Source organism: Pan troglodytes, chromosome 9, assembly GCF_028858775.2.
Source record: "Pan troglodytes isolate AG18354 chromosome 9, NHGRI_mPanTro3-v2.0_pri, whole genome shotgun sequence".
NCBI classification, from domain to species: Eukaryota; Metazoa; Chordata; class Mammalia; order Primates; family Hominidae; genus Pan; species Pan troglodytes.
This window is the reverse complement of record NC_072407.2, coordinates 22,283,230-22,301,437: the sequence shown is the minus strand read 5'-3', so window position 1 is coordinate 22,301,437 and position 18,208 is coordinate 22,283,230. Positions and strand designations below refer to the sequence as shown.

Below are 18,208 nucleotides of genomic sequence, written 5' to 3'. Positions count from 1 at the left end.
GTTTCTCTTGCCTTCAGAGAGATGTGATTTACAACACAGTGGTTCAATAAACAAAAAGTAATTTCAGGTCCAAGTAATTTGCCTTCCAATTTCCCATTAATTAAAGATGATTCTCTGCCTAGATGGAGAATCAAGAGACCTTGACACATAGTCTTTTTCCATAACCCCAGCAGTGTATCTTCCTGGTCAGACCTGCTGGGTGGGCACACTTCCCAGACACAGGGCTCTCCACCTCTCTGGAGCCCCCAACCTTATTTGGGAGCTCAGGCTCACTACATTTATGCCCAGGTATGGGGAACTCACAGCCAGGAGACCTAAGCCCAGCAGATCTTGCAAGGGAAACAGGGGTATATACCACTTATAGACAGACTGAGGATAAGGATGACATAAGCCCCTGCTTGGCATACCTTTCCTTCTTGGCACATAGATGTGTTCACCTCCAAGCCTGGCACAACTGGGAAAGGCCTGGAATTACTAGGCATTAGGACCAGTGAAAGGTTTCAGAGTCAAGGAAGAATTGAGCTTATGGACTCCTGTAGTCCAGCTGGCTATAACGTGTCCCAGATCTGTTCCCTAACTTCCACCAGGACTGCCCATTTCCCCAACTCTAATGTGGGAATTTTTTTTTTTTTTTGAGACAGAGTCTCGTTTTGTCCCCCAGGCTGGAGTGCAGTGGCGCGATCTAGGCTCACTGCAAGTTCCGCCTCCCGGGTTCACACCATTCTCCTGCCTCAGCATCCCGAGTAGCTGGGACTACAGGCGCCCACCATGACGCCCGGCTAATTTTTTTGTATTTTTAGTAGAGACGGGGTTTCACCATGTTAGCCAAGATGGTCTCGATCTCCTGACCTCGTGATCCACCCGCCTTGGCCTCCCAAAGTGCTGGGATTATAGGCGTGAGCCACCGTGCTCGACCTAATGTGGGATTCTTTAGACTGGTGGGGAGTCATTAGGGAAGGAAATGCTTTGTGTTTGCTCAGACATTCATTCCAACCCCATCCCATCTCCAATGAGAGACTTGTAAGCTCCAAATCCTGACTTTCCTTAATGCCTCAGGTCCAACGCCCTATCTGCCTCTCTACTAGCACTCCCGCTTTGCTGCCTCAAGATGCTTCCCTCCCATTGATGATGTGTGGGTATTTCTGTTGTTGTTTTTTCATGTCTTTTTCCATCTTTTTTTCTTTTTCTTTTTGTTTTTTTGGAGACAGGGTCTCACTCTGTCACCCAAGCTGGAGTGCAGTGGTGTAGTCTCAGCTCACAGCAGCCTCGATCTCCCAGGCTCAAGCAATCCTCCCACCTCAGACTCTCAAGTAGTTAGGACCACAGGCATGAGCCACCACACCTGCCCCAATATACATATATATATACATATATACATATATATATACATATATACATATATATATACACACACATATATACACATATATACATATATACACACACACACACATATATATATATATTCAACATTTTTGGCTTTCTCTTCTCCTTGAAATATTTTTAGTAAGATTTCTGATCTGGGCATGGTGGCTCATGCCTGTAATTGCAGCACTTTGGGAGGCCAAGGCAGGAGGATCACTTGAGCCCAGGAGTTCAAGACCAGCCTTGGCAACATAACAAGACCCTGTATCTACAAAAAAAATAAGAAAACTAGCCAGGCATGGTGGTGTGTGCCTGTAGTCCCAGCTACTCGGGAGGTTGAGATGAGAGAACTGCTTGAGCCCAGGAGTTTGAGGCTGCAGTGAGTCATGATCACACCACTGTACTCCAGCCTGGGCAACAGAGTGAGACCCTATCTGTTTTGTTTTTACCTTAGAATATAGATTTTATTATTAGTTAGGTATGGCAAGGCCAACAGCTCAGGAGATGACTGCCATTGAGAAGATAGCCTCACAGTTCCCAAAAGAAGAGAGTGAACTATGCCACAGGGGACTGCACCAGGAAGTAAGTGGGTAAGTCAGGGAGCAGAGGAAGTAGGGGAGGTGTAGGAAGAGTCCTTACTGTGTTTCTGCAGGAAGGAATGGTGTGGCAGCATACACAGGTTTAGGATTGGCTAGCATGAATAATTTCAATGGGTGCAGGGGCATGGAGGCTGTCCCTAGTTGTTTGGGACGTGGTCCTTGAGTGATTAGGGAAGGTGGATGGTGCCCCAGGATGTGAGAGCTCGATAAAGGAGGTGGGTGGGAGTGTGGACTCTTGATTGGTTGGTCTGCACATGGAAGGCATGCTCCCAGGAGAGTCATTTACTGTGTCTAGGACTTGACTAGCTCTGAGAGAAATGGTCCCTTAGGGTCAGCAAGGGCCCAGATGCCAAGCACCAAAAACACAAAATGAAAGGACATGATTAATACAACTTGCGAGGCACCGTTGGCATGGCTCAAGCATTCTGCTTAGATAAGCCAGGCTGTCTGAGAGTCTTGCCAGTGCATGTCTCACCCTTGGCCGACATAGTTTCCCTGGTCACCCTTGCAAGTTGGCTTCCCTACTTAAAACACCTCCAGTCTCCATCCAGTCTCCCACTCCACAATTCCCACCAGGAGAGCAGTCCTCACTAAGTCCTCTATAACCTGCCTGCATCCATCCTGGGACATTTCATTCCTATGACTGCCCCCAGTGTGTCCCATCTGCTGTTCACACTCCTCTTTCCCAGGTGCCTGCTTCACACCTCATGCAACACTCCTGTCGCCTGGTGGTCTGAAGCACATGTGCATGGCTTGTCCTGGCACAGGTAGGGTAGGATCTGATGTCCACGGGCCCTCAGCATCTCCACCACATCTCATGAACCATTCCTTCCCTAGGTGCAGATCAACATCACTCCGACATTCCCTGTGGGATGGCGGGGTGGGGTACACTCACTTCTCTGTGGATCACCATTGGCAAACTTTATGCTTAGCGCTTTATAGGAAATGGTTTCATTCAGGCCGGGAGTAAGGAGGCTCTTCAAAGCTGGGCAGCCCTACTTTCCTGGCGCCCACTTTGGACATAACTGCTACTGCAAACAACTCTCGCTTCTTCTGCCCCCGAGACACCCTCTGCCCCAAAGACTGCGGCAGGGGTCACAGTGGTCTCCCCACTTGTGGCAGATCCCATGATCCCACATCTCAGAGACCAGTACATGTCCCCAGTTCGCTCATGTCAGGGAAAAACTCTCTCAAACCGTGTATTCCCTCTGCCCTCAAACAGCAATGATCATCAACACAGAAGACCTCCGTAACCAAAGGTGTGGGGTTTTTCCCCCCACACACCAAGCAGCAGACACCAGGAGTGTCCTCCAATGCAGTTCCAACACTACCTACCTGGAGACAGTGTCAGATCCCACAGGTTGGGGGCTCAGTCCCCAAGACCTCCCCCTCTTTCTCCCCAGTTGCAAGTCTGGGCCTCTGGAACTTCTGATTGACTGGCTTCAAGTTGGGGTTCCCATGACCCCCTCTTTGGGTTCGATTAATTTGCTAGAGTGACTCACATAACTCAGGGAAACACATTTGCTGGTTTATTATAAAGGATATTATGAAAGATACAGATGAAGAGATGTGGAGGGCGAGGTAAGGGGAAAGGGGCGTGGAGCTTTCATGATCTCTCTGGGTGTGCCACTCTCTAGGAAGTGTTCACTCTCCAGATAGTGTTCAGCTATGTGGAAACTCTCTGAACCCTGTCCTTTTGGGTTCTTATGGAGGCTTCATTACATAGGCATGATTGGCAACCATGAAGAAATGTGATTGGACAAAAAGCATATGGTATAAACCCAGCAAGGCTTGTCTGTTCAGACTTGGCGTTTCTGTGCAGCATTCCTTCCTCTAGGGTATGAGGCAAGGCCCTTTCTGGAATGAGAGTCTTTTGACCCACAATCAAATTAGAGTCCTGCTTTGGGCAGGTGGAAGAAGGACAGGAGAAGGTCATAGACAGAGATTCTGTTTACTGAGGCCTAAAGTGCCCAACAATATAACAAGGAGTTAGGATCCAGGAGCTGCAGATGAAAAGCAAAATATATGGCTGGGCGCGGTGGCTCACACCTGTAATCCCAGCACTTTGGGAGGCTGAGGCCGGTGGATCACCTGAGGTCAGGAGTTTGAGACCAGCCTGGCCAACATGGTGAAACCCCGTCTCTACTAAAAATGCAAAAATTAGCCGGGCATGGTGGCAGGCACCTGTAATCCCAGCTACTTGGGAGGCTGAGGCACGAGAATCGCTTGAACCTGGGAGGCAGAGGTTGCAGTAAGCAGAGATCGCGCCACTGCATTCCAGCCTGGGCAACAAAAACAGACTCGGTCTCAAAAAAAGGAAAAGATATATATATATATATATATATATATATATATATATATATATAAAGATATATATATATATAAAGATATATATATATAAAGATATATATATATAAAGATATATATATAAAGATATATATATAAAGATATATATATATAAAGATATATATATATGTGTGTGTGTGTATATCTAAACACTACAGCTCTTACTTTTTTAATTGACTTAACTTTTCATTGACTTAACTTCTCTTTTTTTTTTTGAGATGGAGTTTCGCTCTTGTGGCCCAGGCTGGAGTGCAATGGTGCAATCTTGGCTCACCGCAACCTCCACCGCCCGGGTTCAAGCAATTCTCCTGCCTCAGCCTCCTAAGTAACTGGGATTACAGGCATGTGCCACCACGCCCAGCTAATTTTGCATTTTTAGTAGAGACGGGTTTTCTCTATGTTGGTCCGGCTGGTCTTGAACTCCCAACCTCAGGTGATCCACCTGCTTCAGCCCCGCAAAGTGCTGGGATTACAGGCGTGAGCCACCGCACCCAGCTGACTTAACTTTTCATAGATAACTTATTCATCATAAAGAATTAATTTATTGGCTGGGTGTGGTGGCTCACACCTGTAATTCTAGCACTTTGGGAGGCCAAGGCAGGCGGATTGCTTGAGCCCAGGAGTTCCAGACCAACCTGAGCAAAATATTTATTTTTTGTGTTTATTTACAATAAATACAAAAAGTGATCTAGGCCCAGTGGTGTGCACCTGTAGTCCCAGCTACTTGGGGGGCTGAGGTGGGAGGTTCACCTGAGCCGGAGAGGTTGAGGTTTCAGTGAGCTGAGATTGTATCACTGCACTGCAGCCTGGGTGACAGAGCCAGACTTTGTCTTAAAAAGAAAGAAAGAAAGAAAGAAAGAGAGAGAGAGAAAGAGAGAGAGAGAGAGGGAGAGAGAGAGAGAGAGAGAGAGAAAGAGAGAGAGAGAGGGAGAGAGAGAGAGAGAGAAAGAAAGAAAGAAAGAAAGAAAGAAAGAAAGAAAGAAAAGAAAGAAAGAAAGAAAGAAAGGAAAGAAAGAAAGAAAGGAAAGAAAGAAAGAAAAGAAAGAAAGAAAGAAAGAAAGAATTTGTTGCCTTCCTGATAAAAATTCCAGTGGGAAATTTTGATTCACATTGCATTTAATTTATAAATAAATTTGGGAGAATTGGTATCTTTGCTAAGCTAAAATATAATCTCTGTGGACATGACGTACATTGCCACTTTTTATCCTTTAACAGACTAAATTTTCTCTGTAAGAGGTTATTTCCTAGATAGTTAATGTTTTTGGTACTACTTTGTGCTGTATTTTATAACTATTAAGGAATGTTGCAGAGAAATGCTATCAATTTTTAAAATTTTGCCATGAATACAGCAGCCTCACTGAATTCTCTTAGTAGTTCTAATAGCTTGCCATTTGATTCTAACAGGTTTTCTATGTAAAAGATGGTGTCATCTTCAAACAATGATAGTTTCATTTCTTCTCTTTCACCTCTTACCTTCCTTGTGTTTCTTTAGCACTGGGCAGGTCCTTCAGGGATATGTGAAACAGTAGCAGTAACAACCAGATATCCTGGCCTCTTTGTTTTTTTTTCCATGATGAAGTCTCACTCCGTTGCCCAGGCTGGAGTGCAGTGGCACGATCTCGGCTCACTGCAGCCTCCACCTCCCGGGTTCAAGTGATTCTCCTGCCTCAACCCCCCAAGTACTTGGGATTACAGGTACCTGCCACTACACCCGACTAATTTTTGTACTTTTAGTAGAGACAGGGTTTCACCATGTTGGCCAGGCTGGTTGAGAATTCCTGACCTCCAGTGATCCACCTGCCTCGTCCTCTCTAAGTTCTTGGATTACAAGTGTGAGCCACCACGCCTGCCATTGTGGCCTCTTTATTGGTCTTCTTGAGAATGCACCTGAAGTGTCTTAATTATACATAATGTTTGCTGTAGAGCAATGATTCTCAAACCTTTTGGTCTCAGGATCCCATTACACTATTAAAAATTACTGAAGACCCCAAAGAACTTTTATTTATGGGGACTCTATTCATCAGTATTTACCATAATAGAAAGAAAAAATTTAAACATTTATCAATTCTTCAAAAAATTATCAATCTTCTATATGTTAACATAAATAATATATTTTTATGAAAAATAACCATCTTCCAAAAGAAAAAAAGTAAGAAGAGTACTATGGTTTTACCCTTTTGAAAATTTTTCATGTCTGATTTTTTTTTCATAGCTGGATTTTCCTATCTGATTCATCATCCAACCTGTTTTAATATGTTATTTAGGTTGGAGTATATGAAGAAAATTCAGCCTCACACAGATATATAGTTGAAATGGGGGAGTGTATTTTAATGGTATTTTTAGATAATTGTGGCTATTCTATATTATACCAAACTCAACAAGTGGTAGCTTCTGAAAAGTCAGTTACCATGTGGAAATCCACACTCATATCAACTAACTTGTCATATTGTGTGTACTCATGAGAAAATGAGACTGAAACATGAAAATAGTGTGTTAGCACTATTCTAAAAATAATTTTGATATCAAAGCCTCCCTAAGGAGGGATTCTTAGGGTTCCCTGGAAAACAGTTTGAGAACTGTTGCTATAACATATTGGTATTTATCCTTTCTCAAGTCAGAAATGGTCTCTTTATTTTGTTATACATTTTCCTTATCATCAGTAGATGTTGACAATTATGAAATTCATTTTCTGCATCTAGTAAAATAAATGTACAACCCTTTTCTTTGATTACTGGTACAGTGAATTACAAAGATAGATTTTTCTGATATGAAACTCTTCTTGACTCCCTGGAATAAGCCCTGGTTAATCACGATGTACTACTATTTTCACCTGATCTGTGCTGTACCATGTACAGCATGATGTACTATTACTGCTACCCAGTTGGAAACATTCAGCCTCTCTCTGTGAGCTCTTTTTCCCTGGGGATGTCAACTACCCTGCCTAAAATATGTGTGACTGTGTGTGTGGACCCATTCCAGCAGGTACCACTCTCAGTGGTTTTAAGGTGGCAAGATGTAGTGGGGGAGGTGGAGGTGTCAATGCATAGGTCTCAGAACAGAGTCTATAATATCATTGTTCACATTGGAGCCACGCATTTGCTGCTTATGGAGTATTTGGCCATCCTTTACTTCCTGGCCCTACCCATTTCTCAGAGATTAAAAAAATTTTTTAAAGATAATCCTGCTGTGTTGTCCAGGCTGGCCTCAAATTTCTGGGTTCAAGCAGGCCTCCTGCCTTGGCCTCCCAAGTAGCTGGGACTATAGGCACATGCCACCATGCCTGGCCCATTTCTAAATTGCTTGTTTGTTTGTTATTACAAATGCCTAGCCCTCAGGGTATGAACATGGACCGGAGAAGGAGAAACCAGAGTTGCTGCTATGTCCGCCAGCCTCTCTGCATGTCCTGGCCTCAGCCCCCCTGGGCTCTGGTACTGACCCATCTCTGGCCACCATGCTCCTCCATAAGCCTCTGCAGAGCTAATCTGACCCTGTTGATGTTCTCATGAGAGAGTGGTCTGCATGCCCCCTGCACCCCTCCGTGATAATACAGCAGACCAAGAGCTCTCCCACCCTTCCCTGCCTGGATGCTGGGCACGTCCCCAGCTGGGCTGCCTATTTAACGCACCACACTCTCATTCTCCCAAGGTGGGGCTCCAGGACTAGGCTGGGGCAGCAGAAAGTCCCCCTCTCTACATTGTCCTTGGCTCAGGAGCCAACTTAGAAAAAGCATTTCCAAATTGGCTAAGCCAGCGGAGCAGAGATTTTCTGTGCTGAGAGATATCAGAATATCCAGAGGGGTGGAAGGAGCCTTCCAGGGCACACATGAGATGTGGCAGGGGTAGGCTGTCCGTTTTAAAGCTTAAAGGCTTTAGACATGAACTCACAGGGACTTCATGTCAGGGTCATCTGCCATGTGGCCCAGCAGGGCCCATCCTGAGGAAATGACCGGTATAGTCAGGAGCTGGCTGAAGAGCTGCCCTCACTCCACACCTTCCAGCAGCCCAGGTGCCGCCATCACGGGGCTCCCACTGGCATCTCTGCAGCTGCACTTCCCCCAATGCTAAGGAGCACAGCTGATCTAGCACCCTGTCCATTGCCAAGGCACAGCAAACCTCTCTTGTTCCCACAGGTTACACAACTGGGATAAATGACCCGAGATGAAGAAACCACTGGCATCCAGGAACTTGTCTTAGACCATTTTGTAGGGGAAATGACCTGCAGGGACTTTCATCAGGGACCACATCCAGCTTTTCTTCCCTCCCAAGAGACCAGCAAGGCTCACTATAAATAGCAGCCACCTCTCCCTGGCAGACAGGGACCCGCAGCTCAGCTACAGCACAGATCAGGTGAGGAGCACACCAAGGAGTGATTTTTTAAACTTACTCTGTTTTCTCTTTCCCAACAAGATTATCATGTCCTTTAAAAAATAGTTATCCTGGGGCATACAGCCATACCATTCTGAAGGTGTCTTATCTCCTCTGATCTAGAGAGGTAAGCAGGGTCGGGCCTGGTAGTACTTGGATGGGAGAACACCTGGGAATACCAGGTGCTAAAGGCTTTAAGAATAAAAAATAATGATCCTGCTTTGTGTTTATCCCATGTTGAGTTCTGTGCGGGGCAGACGGAACACACGGTAAATGCATTGTGGGGAATTATAGGTTACTTGAGGGAGTGACAGTCTGGTGGTAACTCCTGCCTTCCTCCATCAATGCCACGTTGGCATCCTCTTATGCAGTCAGGCTTCAGGGCTGATGGGTTCAGAACCGAGGGCTTCTGGCTGAGTGAGGTCCTGCTGCAAGTTTTCCTAGATGAGCCACTGAGACTCTAATAAGATCCAGTGGAAATAACCAGGCTCTCGTCGGAATATAAGTCCCAAGGGAAGCTGTGCCAGTCTTGTGGGCGACTGCCTGACTTCTCCTTTCATTTCAGCACCATGAAGCTTCTCACGGGCCTGGTTTTCTGCTCCTTGGTCCTGGGTGTCAGCAGCCGAAGCTTCTTTTCGTTCCTTGGCGAGGCTTTTGATGGTAAGGCTTCAGAAGGTTTGCAGGATTTCTGAAGAGAAACATCGCCCTGGACCTGATAAACTGGGGAAAATGATGCTTTCGGAAGGCTGCTTTTGAACCACAGAGTTGCTAGTGTCTGCGTTGCTGAGGCCTGCCAGGAACTAGGGTTTTCTGGGTTGCCTGTCTCGAGTCTTTCAGAGCTGCTGGGAATATCCCCTTTCCCCGTAGTGCAGCTTCTCAGGGTGTGTTCAGTGAATGGATCACATTTCAGAAGCCGCTGCAAGGTGTATCAAAAACACATCTCCTGAGCCGTAAGGGAGGGGGCATCCAGTAACAACGCACACGGGGTATTTTTGGGCTTCCTTAAGATTTGAGCCGCTGCCTTAGGTTGTGCTGCCCAATGTGCAGGATGTGCCGGATGCCTGGGGAGCTGCTAAACAGATTAGAGAGTCGAGGATTATTGTCAGTTACTCAGAGAAAGAACAATCATCCTTTCCAGGGGCACCTGAGCTGTTTGTTTTGAGTAGAAGATGCAAAATAAGGCCTGCAATTGGTATAAAATGTCCCTCAGCATAAATCGCATAGGAGTATGACTAAGGCTGTTGACTCTTCTGTCTTCTTTCTCCTTCCTCCTTCGATTTCCTAGTTGGATAATGTACAGGGCTCTTTAGCCTCGCTCTGTCAGGGGCTCCCTTCCTGGTTTGTTCTATTTCCATTCCTTCTCCAGCCTTCTTGACAAGAGCTGGGCACTAACGTGCATCAAGCCCCCACAAGGACCACAGCATTTTCTCATTTAGTTTCAGAATGACTCTGTGAGGCAGGCATCCCTTCTGTGAAGGTGAGAAAGCTGAGACTTAGAGCAGCTGAGGCCAATGCCCAGGGACTTACTGCCAGTCAGCAGGTGGCAGGGCAGAGGTTTGAGCCCGGCTGTGCTTGAGGTCAGAGCTCTTGCCAGGTAGACGCATCACTGACCACCTCCTAGAGGTTGATGGTTATGAATCTCAGGCACACCTTGGCATCACCTGAAATACCCATGCCTTCAACTCCCCAGCAGAGTCTGCAGAAACTGGCCTGGGGTGTGGCCTGGGCATTGGGACTTTCAGTTTCTCTCTGGGTGATTAGAAAGTGCAGCCAAGGCTCACGCCTGTAATTCCAGCACTTGGGGAGACCAAGGTGGATGAATCACTTGAGGTCATGAGTTCCGGAGCAGCCTGGCCAACATGGTGAAACCGTGTGTCTACTAAAAATATGAAAATGTAGCCAGGCGTGGTGGCAGGCACCTGTAATCCCAGCTACTCAGGAGGCTGAAGCAGGAAAATCACTTGAACCCGGGAAGCGGAAGTTGTAGTGAGTTAGATTGCTCCAGTGTGCTCCAGCCTGGGTGACAGAGTGAGACTCCGTCTAAAAAAATAAAAAAGAAAAAGAAAGTGCAACCAAGGCGGAGAGCCGCTGCTCTATTGCTTCCTCAAGCAACCCACAGTATCAGTACAGCCTACTGAGAAAGTGTTTAGGGACTTTTATGCTCCTAACAGTCACTGGAACTCAGGTCACAATGACATGTATTCCATTTGCAAGAATATATACTTTAGTAGTCAGGGCAGAAGTACTCTGTGTCTGCCACCTTTCTCAGCATCAGTATTCCATGTCACCACCTCATTCATATACACTCCTGGATCTTATCATAGGCAGCTTCATTCTATAGCAGTGGCTCTTCACCAGGGGACCTGGAAAAGCCAACTAGGATAAAGGAATGTGCTTCTCAACCCATGGTATCCAAGGCTGCTATGATCACAGGCTGAAAGCTTGAAGTCAGTGGAAGATTTGTCCTTCTTTCATTCCCCTCTAAGGTGGTGTTGGAGTCTTTATGTTCTCCTGATGTCCCTTCTGCCTTTCCTTTCCTTTCCAGGGGCTCGGGACATGTGGAGAGCCTACTCTGACATGAGAGAAGCCAATTACATCGGCTCAGACAAATACTTCCATGCTCGGGGGAACTATGATGCTGCCAAAAGGGGACCTGGGGGTGCCTGGGCCGCAGAAGTGATCAGGTAACTGGAGCTCCTGGGATGTTAGGGCTGGGTGAGCAGAGCTTGCCTGCCTTGGACAGTCAGGAGGGAGATGAGCTCCTTGTAGAGAAGTTAGAGGCTGTGGTCCCTCCTCTTCTTGCCCTCTCTCTGCCTCTGTGCTCAGTGTGAGGTCTGAGTGGATGGTAGGAGTGAGTGATTCCTCCCCCTCCCCCTCTGGGTGCTGTTCATCCAGCCTAGGGGTGCCCAGCCTGTCTGAATGGGGCAGTGCCCAGGCAGCGTCAGTGTTTTCACTCCTCCTTCCTTGGCCTTTCTGGGCTCCTCTCTGAGCCCTCCCTTGGAACGGGGAGAATGGGAGGGTGAGCTGTTGCTCACTGGCCTGATGATTAATCTCCTTCTTGCCTGCCTTGACTACAGCAATGCCAGAGAGAATATCCAGAGACTCACAGGCCATGGTGCGGAGGACTCACTGGCCGATCAGGCTGCCAATAAATGGGGCAGGAGTGGCAGAGACCCCAATCACTTCCGACCTGCTGGCCTGCCTGAGAAATACTGAGCTTCCTCTTCTCTCTGCTCTCAGGAGACCTGGCTGTGAGGCCCTCGGGGCAGGGATACAAAGTTAGTGAGGTCTATGTCCAGAGAAGCTGAGATATGGCATATAATAGGCATCTAATAAATGCTTAAGAGATGGAATTTGTTGAAACTGTGTTCTTCTTTTGGTGCTGACTGCCTGTTTGGTACAAAAGGGAAATCAATGCACACCCACGTGAAGGGTGAGCCTAGGTAGGCCTATGTGTTTGGATGTGAGGAGACATTCTTAGTAGTCACAGTGCAGACACCTGCATCAACCCTTCCACAAATTAGACCTCCTTTTTCCCAGACCTTTGTGGTTACATTGTTGCTATTTCCAGTCCCTTCCTTGCCCAGGCTTCTCATCTCCTGTGAATTATTTCCTGTTACCTTCTCTGTCCCTCAGTTCTTCATTCCTCAGTGATCTCTGTTTCTGGAGGCAGGGGCTACAGACAATTGAATTGTGAAGTCCTGCCTCAGCGACTGCCACCCGAATCTTCCTTTCATTTCTCAGCAACACCTACAAATCCAGGCATTAATGAATTTCTACCCACTCCATCTAAAAAATACCTCCAATGCAGTTCTCTTCCACTCTATTTTCATTGCCTTCTTTCAAGTCTAAATATGTAATGCGACTCCTTTTATGAATGTTTTCTGAGTTTCTGGAGCTTAACTAGATCAAAGTTGTGGAAGTGGTGGCAGTGGAGAGAGAGCCAGATAGAGAAGAACTGTTTTATCAGTCAGGGTCCCTTTGGGAGACAGAAACCAGGCAGTAATTTGAAAAGGGAAATTTTAATATAAAGAATTATTAACTGAGAGCAGCATTAACTTCTAAGAGTACAGAATATGAGAAGGTATAAATTTGAGATTGGGCCCCTCACAAGACTGACATTGGATGGCAAATAGTTGACTGGGTCCTTCAAGCCAAAACTGACATATAAGAACTCCATTGAGGTATTAATGAAACTTGGCAGGAAGCTACCCAGGGTGTAACTTAACTCTGGGAATGCAGCTAGGGTTCCTGTGACAAATTTGGGAAACTGCTTGGGGGCAGGAGATAGGTTATTGAACCCCCTGGGAAGCCAGCTGTGGAAGTGGCAGTGCTGTGGAGTGAACTGTATCTTGCCAAAATGTATATGTTGAAACCCCAACTCACAGCATGGCTGTACTATTTTGTTACAGCAGCCCAAGCTGATTAAAATAAGTGGGCTGCTGGTAAACATCATGGACATCCTACTGAGGTGCCACAGAAATTGTCAGGAAACTGTCTTGGCCTTGGGATGCCACTCAGATCTTTGGGGCAAGTGCCACTGGTTGTCCTGTACAGGAGAAGAGTACCACAGGAGCTGAAAGGAAGCAAAGCACAAAAGATCAGGAAAAGATGTCTTCATCTCCTGCTTGGCCCTCTAGCGCCCTCTATGGGTGAAGATTAACATCATGCCCAACTGGCAAAGGAGAAATGTTCACAGGGTCCAGCACCAGCATCACAAATAGGACAAAGGGGTGGGTGTGGAGCTGAAAATAAAGAGACTGATAACTGGCATACCCCTTTTCTCTGAAAAAGGATTGAGGAGGACTCCTAAGGTGAGAAGACTAGTTATAAAATTATATTTACAGAGGAAAGACAAATTTATTTGTCAAGGAGGAAGAAAATGTATGGATATAAAGTAGAACTATTTACAACAGAACTTTCTCATACAGTTCTCATCAAAAGACACTAATAGAAGTGTAGGTGTAGGAGGTATAGGAGGTTTGAGTCTCAGTCTCAAAGATGTGCCAATGCCAAAACAAGGCAAGGGCAAGATAAATAAGATGGAGAGAGGGGTGGAAGATTGGCTCATGGGAGCAGACTCAATGCACTGTTGAGATTAGCGTTCAGTCTAGTAAAGTCTGAGTTGACCCCAAGTTGTGAAAAAAGACTGTAATGCTATTATTTACAATCGCAATTGTAAATGCTTACAATTAGATTTCTGTCACAAATACTGAAGTTGTAGATTTTGGGGGGCAGGAGAGAGAGAAAGGGAGGATGAGAGAAAGAATGGCTTTCAAAGTCAAATAAAGCAAGCTTTCAAAGTCTAGTCTTTGTAGATATTCAAAACTTTGCAATGAACATATTATTACTAGAAATAATTAACTGAAGCAACATTTGGATACAGAAATTCATTCATCCATCTGTAAAGGACCAAATCACTCCCCTTCTTGAAATCTATAATTTGAAAAAAAATTTAATTCAATATAGTCCGTAGGTTCAGAGGAAGAAAAAGTATAAAAAAAAAAAAGAAAAAAATTTTTAAATCGAAATTTGTATCCAAGGAAAAAGGTGCTTGGTTTACCCAGGAATTTATAATTTGTAAAGTCACACCTAATCCCTATGCTCTGGCACACCCAAATACCTTTTATTAATTACTTGGTTTTCCTCAGTAAGAATTAACATGCTTCTCTCTGTTAGAAAAGTTTGAGAAAGGGAAATTGCATTGCTCTATGTTATAGTTGTGTTTTGTTTTGTTTCGTTATTTGAGACAGCATCTCCCTCTTTCGTCCAGGCTGAAGTGCCATGGCATGATCATGGCTCACTGCAACCTCGACCTCCCGGGGCTCAAGAGATCCTCCCACTTCAGCCTCTTGAATAACTGGGACTGCAGATGTGCGCCATGACACTTGGCTAATTTTTATATTTTTTGTAGAGATGGGGTTTCGCCGTGTCACCCAGGCTGGTCTTGAACTCCTGGGATCAAGTGATCTGCCTGCCTCAGCCTCCCAAAGTGCTGGGATTACAGGCATGAGTCACTGAGCCCAGCCTACTGTTATATTTATTTTTGTGTCGGTTTGAGGCTGCCCAGATTCACATTGTTTCTGGGGTCATCTGTGAGGGTGTTTCCAGAGGAGATTAACATTTGAATTGGACTTAATAAAGTAGATTGCTATTCTCAATGCAACTGGGCATCACCCAATCTGTTGAAGGCTTGAATAGAACAAAAATAGAGGAAGGACGGATTTGCCTCCCTTTTCCCCTGCCTCACTGCTTGAGTTGGACATCTCCTCTCATCTTCTCTTGCCCTCAAATTGGATTTACATGATCAGTTGCTCTGGTTCTCAGGCCTTTGAACTCAGACTGAATTACACTTTCCTGAGTTTCTAGCTTGCAGAGGGCAGATCGTGGGACTTCTCAGCCCCAATTATCTTGTGAGCCAATTCCTTACAATAAATAAATACATACATACATACACAAATAAATTATTTGTCCTGTGTATCTCAAGAACCCTGACTAATAAGGTATCCAAGCTTTTCAGTCTTATCTCCTATGACTAATTCATGTGCCTCATGCTACATGCAAATTGAGCTGTTTGTTATTTTTAAACATGTCATTGAATTAGGAATTATTTCAAACGTTCAGAAATGTGCTTCCATGTGTTCATTCAGCATTTATTATTGTTATTTAAAATATTCATTCATTTATTTATTTATAGATTTAGGGGGTACAAGTACAGATTTGTTACACTGATAGATTGCATAATGGTGAAATCTGGGTTCTTAGTGTAACCATCACCCAAGTAGAGTTCATTGTACCTGTCAGGTAATTTCTCAGTCCTCGGCCCCCTTCCGCCCTCCATCTTTCTGAGTCTCCAGTGTCCATTATTCCACTTTCTATGTCCATGTGTACACATTATTTAGCTCCCATTTATAAGTGCGAAAATGTGATATTTGACTTTTTGGGTTATTTCACTTAAGATAATGGCCTCTAGTTCTATCTATGTTGCAGCAAAAGATACGATTTCATTCTTTTTAATGGCTGAATAGTATTCTATGGTGTATATATGTGTATACAGACATACACACACACCCCTCCAATCATTCGTTGATTAACCTAAGACACTTAGGTTAATCCCATATTTTTGCTACTGTGAATAATAGTGTTGTGATAAATACATGCATTCAGGTATATTTTTTATATAATGATCTATTTTCCTTTGGGTAGTACCCAGTAATGGGACTGCTGGGTCAAATGGTAGCTCTATTTTTAGTTCTCTGGGAAATCTCCATACTGCTTTCCACAGAGGCTGTACTAATTGACATTCCCATGAGCAGTGTGTAAGCATTCCCTTTTCTCCACATCCTCACCAACATCTGTTGTTTTTTTGACATTTTAGTAATAGCCATTCTGATTGTGTGAGATGGTATCTCATTGTGGTTTTAATTTGTGATTAAATTTGTGTTTAAATTTGTGACTCTGATGATTAGTGATGTTGAGCATTTGTTCATATTTTGTTGGCCATTTGTATGTTTTCTTTTGAAAAATACCTGTTCATGTCCTTTGCCCGCTTTTTAATGGGGTTATTTCCTTTTTTCTTGTTGTCTGAGTTCCTTGTAGAATCTTGGTACTTGTCCTTTGTCAGATGAGTAGTTTGCAAATATTTTCTCCCATTCTTAGGTTGTCTGTTTACTCTGTTGGCTATTTCTTTTGTTGTGCAGAAGTTTTTAGTTTAGTTTAGTCCTGCTTGTATATATATATTTTTTGCTGCATTTGCTTTTGAGATCTGAGTCATAAATTCTTTGACTAGGTCAATGTTTGGTAGAATTTTCCTAGGTTTTCTTTTAGAATTTTTTGTTTCAGGTCTTACATTTAAGTTGTTAATCCACCTTGAGTATATATATATATGATGAGAGATATAAAATTTCATTCTTCTGCATATGGCTATCCACTTTTATCAGCACCGTTTATTGAATAAGGTATCCTTTCCCCACTGTATGTTTTTGTTGACTTTGTCAAAGATCAGTTGGTTATATGTATGGGGTTTTATTTTTGGGTTCTCTATTTTGTTCCATTGGTCTATGTGTCTATTTTTATACCAGTACCATCAACATTTATTAAATAAGTAGCTATGTGACTAAAGGAACCCAGGGAATGTCACCCCAAAATACAGTACCCTGGTAGGCTGATTGTTTTAAAGGCCTTTGAAAGGCAGCAGATGCTGGAAGAGGCTATTCTCTGCTCTTCTTTTATCTGCCTTATGGCTGCATCCCATGAAAGAGAAAACAATAGCCTTCCACCTGCTCCATGAAATCTCATTATTTCAGAGAAGATGACTGAGGAATACAACCACAACTGGATGGACTGTTTCAAAAGATGACACCTGCTTATTTGCCTCATTCAAATTTCAAGAGAATCATTTACAAGTTAATTTCTATTCCCCAGGTCCACTCATTCTTCCTAATAATCATTTATGACTTCAAAAAATTTGTGTACATTCCCCATCTTCTCCTCCCCTATGAAGAATAGTATATAATCACCGGTACCCCATTGGGTTATTGGGAAATCACCCTCCTGTGATTTTCCCCCTTGCATGTTAAAATACATGTATATGACTTTTTCTCCTATTAATCTGCCTTTGTCAGTTTATTTTCAGCTGAACTCTAGAGAGTGAAGGAAGAAGCTTTTTTTCTTCACTCCTACATGACCCAGGCATTGATCCAGGCAATGAAGATTCAGTGTAAATAACCACCACTAACAAGACCATGGCCTTTGGAACCTGTGCTAAGAGGCATGGATGAGCTCCCTCAGCATGTGGATGGAGACTGAAGAGAGGTCCGAAGGCTCAGTGTGGTGTCTCCATTCTCTAAGAAGTTTGGAGGAGAAGCTGGATACAGCAAAACAGACTGAGAAGGAGCAGCTGTTGGGAAAGGAGGAAAACTAGGAAAGCATGGTGTTCCAGAATCCCTGATGGAGCCATTGATTAGCAGTATCAGATTCTGCTTAGCAGTTGAGGAGTTCACCTTTGGCTTAAGCAACATGGAGTCATTGACTATCTCGTGAAGGTGGTTGCAGGGGAAGGTCTGGAGAACTAAATGGAGCAGTGATAAGAGAGAATGGGAGATGGTATGATAGGACTCCTGGACACCCCAGACATCAATCAAAACACCACAGACAAGAAGGTGTGGATACAAAAACTAGCAGTTAGAAGAAATAATAGAAAATGAACTCCAACTACTTCTGAAAAAAAAGTAATGAGGGCAATTAATACATTGAATAAAGCCTCAATAAGTACAACAGTGTAGTACTGACTTATATATAGAAAAAACCTGATCAGTGGAACCAAATCCTCAGAATTAGACATAAGTGCATATGAGAATTTTGTATGTGATAAAGGTTGTATGTTAACGTAGTAAGTAAAAGACGGACTATTCAACAAATGGGATTGGTACAACTGGGTGACCATCTAAAATAACATCATGTTGAAAACATACTGTATATATTACGGTAGGACAAATTCCAAATATGCTAAATATTTATAAACAAATAAGGAAA

General features: G+C 44.2%; 1 protein-coding gene across 2 annotated transcripts; it reads left to right on the top strand.

Moving 5' to 3' along the window:
- The first annotated feature begins 8,444 nt into the window (after positions 1-8,444).
- Positions 8,445-12,027, top strand: SAA2 (serum amyloid A2). Of its 2 annotated transcripts, none has more exons than XM_001173019.6 (4): positions 8,445-8,656; positions 9,240-9,334; positions 11,220-11,358; positions 11,752-12,027. In XM_001173019.6, exons 2-4 carry the CDS (start codon positions 9,244-9,246, stop codon positions 11,888-11,890), a joined length of 369 nt encoding a protein of 122 aa, XP_001173019.1. In that variant the 5' UTR covers positions 8,445-8,656; positions 9,240-9,243; the 3' UTR covers positions 11,891-12,027. The 2 variants fall into 2 exon arrangements, with proteins under 2 accessions (XP_001173019.1, XP_003312991.1); XM_003312943.4 differs by lacking the exon at positions 8,445-8,656 and adding an exon at positions 8,740-8,801.
- The last annotated feature ends 6,181 nt before the right edge of the window (positions 12,028-18,208 follow it).

Coding starts and splice junctions, on each gene's coding strand:
- SAA2 (XM_001173019.6), top strand. CDS start 9,244: ATGAAGCTTCTCACGGGCCTGGTTTTCTGCTCCTTGGTCCTGGGTGTC. Junction 9,335..11,219: donor CCTTGGCGAGGCTTTTGATG/GTAAGGCTTCAG, acceptor TTTCCTTTCCAG/GGGCTCGGGACATGTGGAGA. Junction 11,359..11,751: donor TGGGCCGCAGAAGTGATCAG/GTAACTGGAGCT, acceptor CCTTGACTACAG/CAATGCCAGAGAGAATATCC.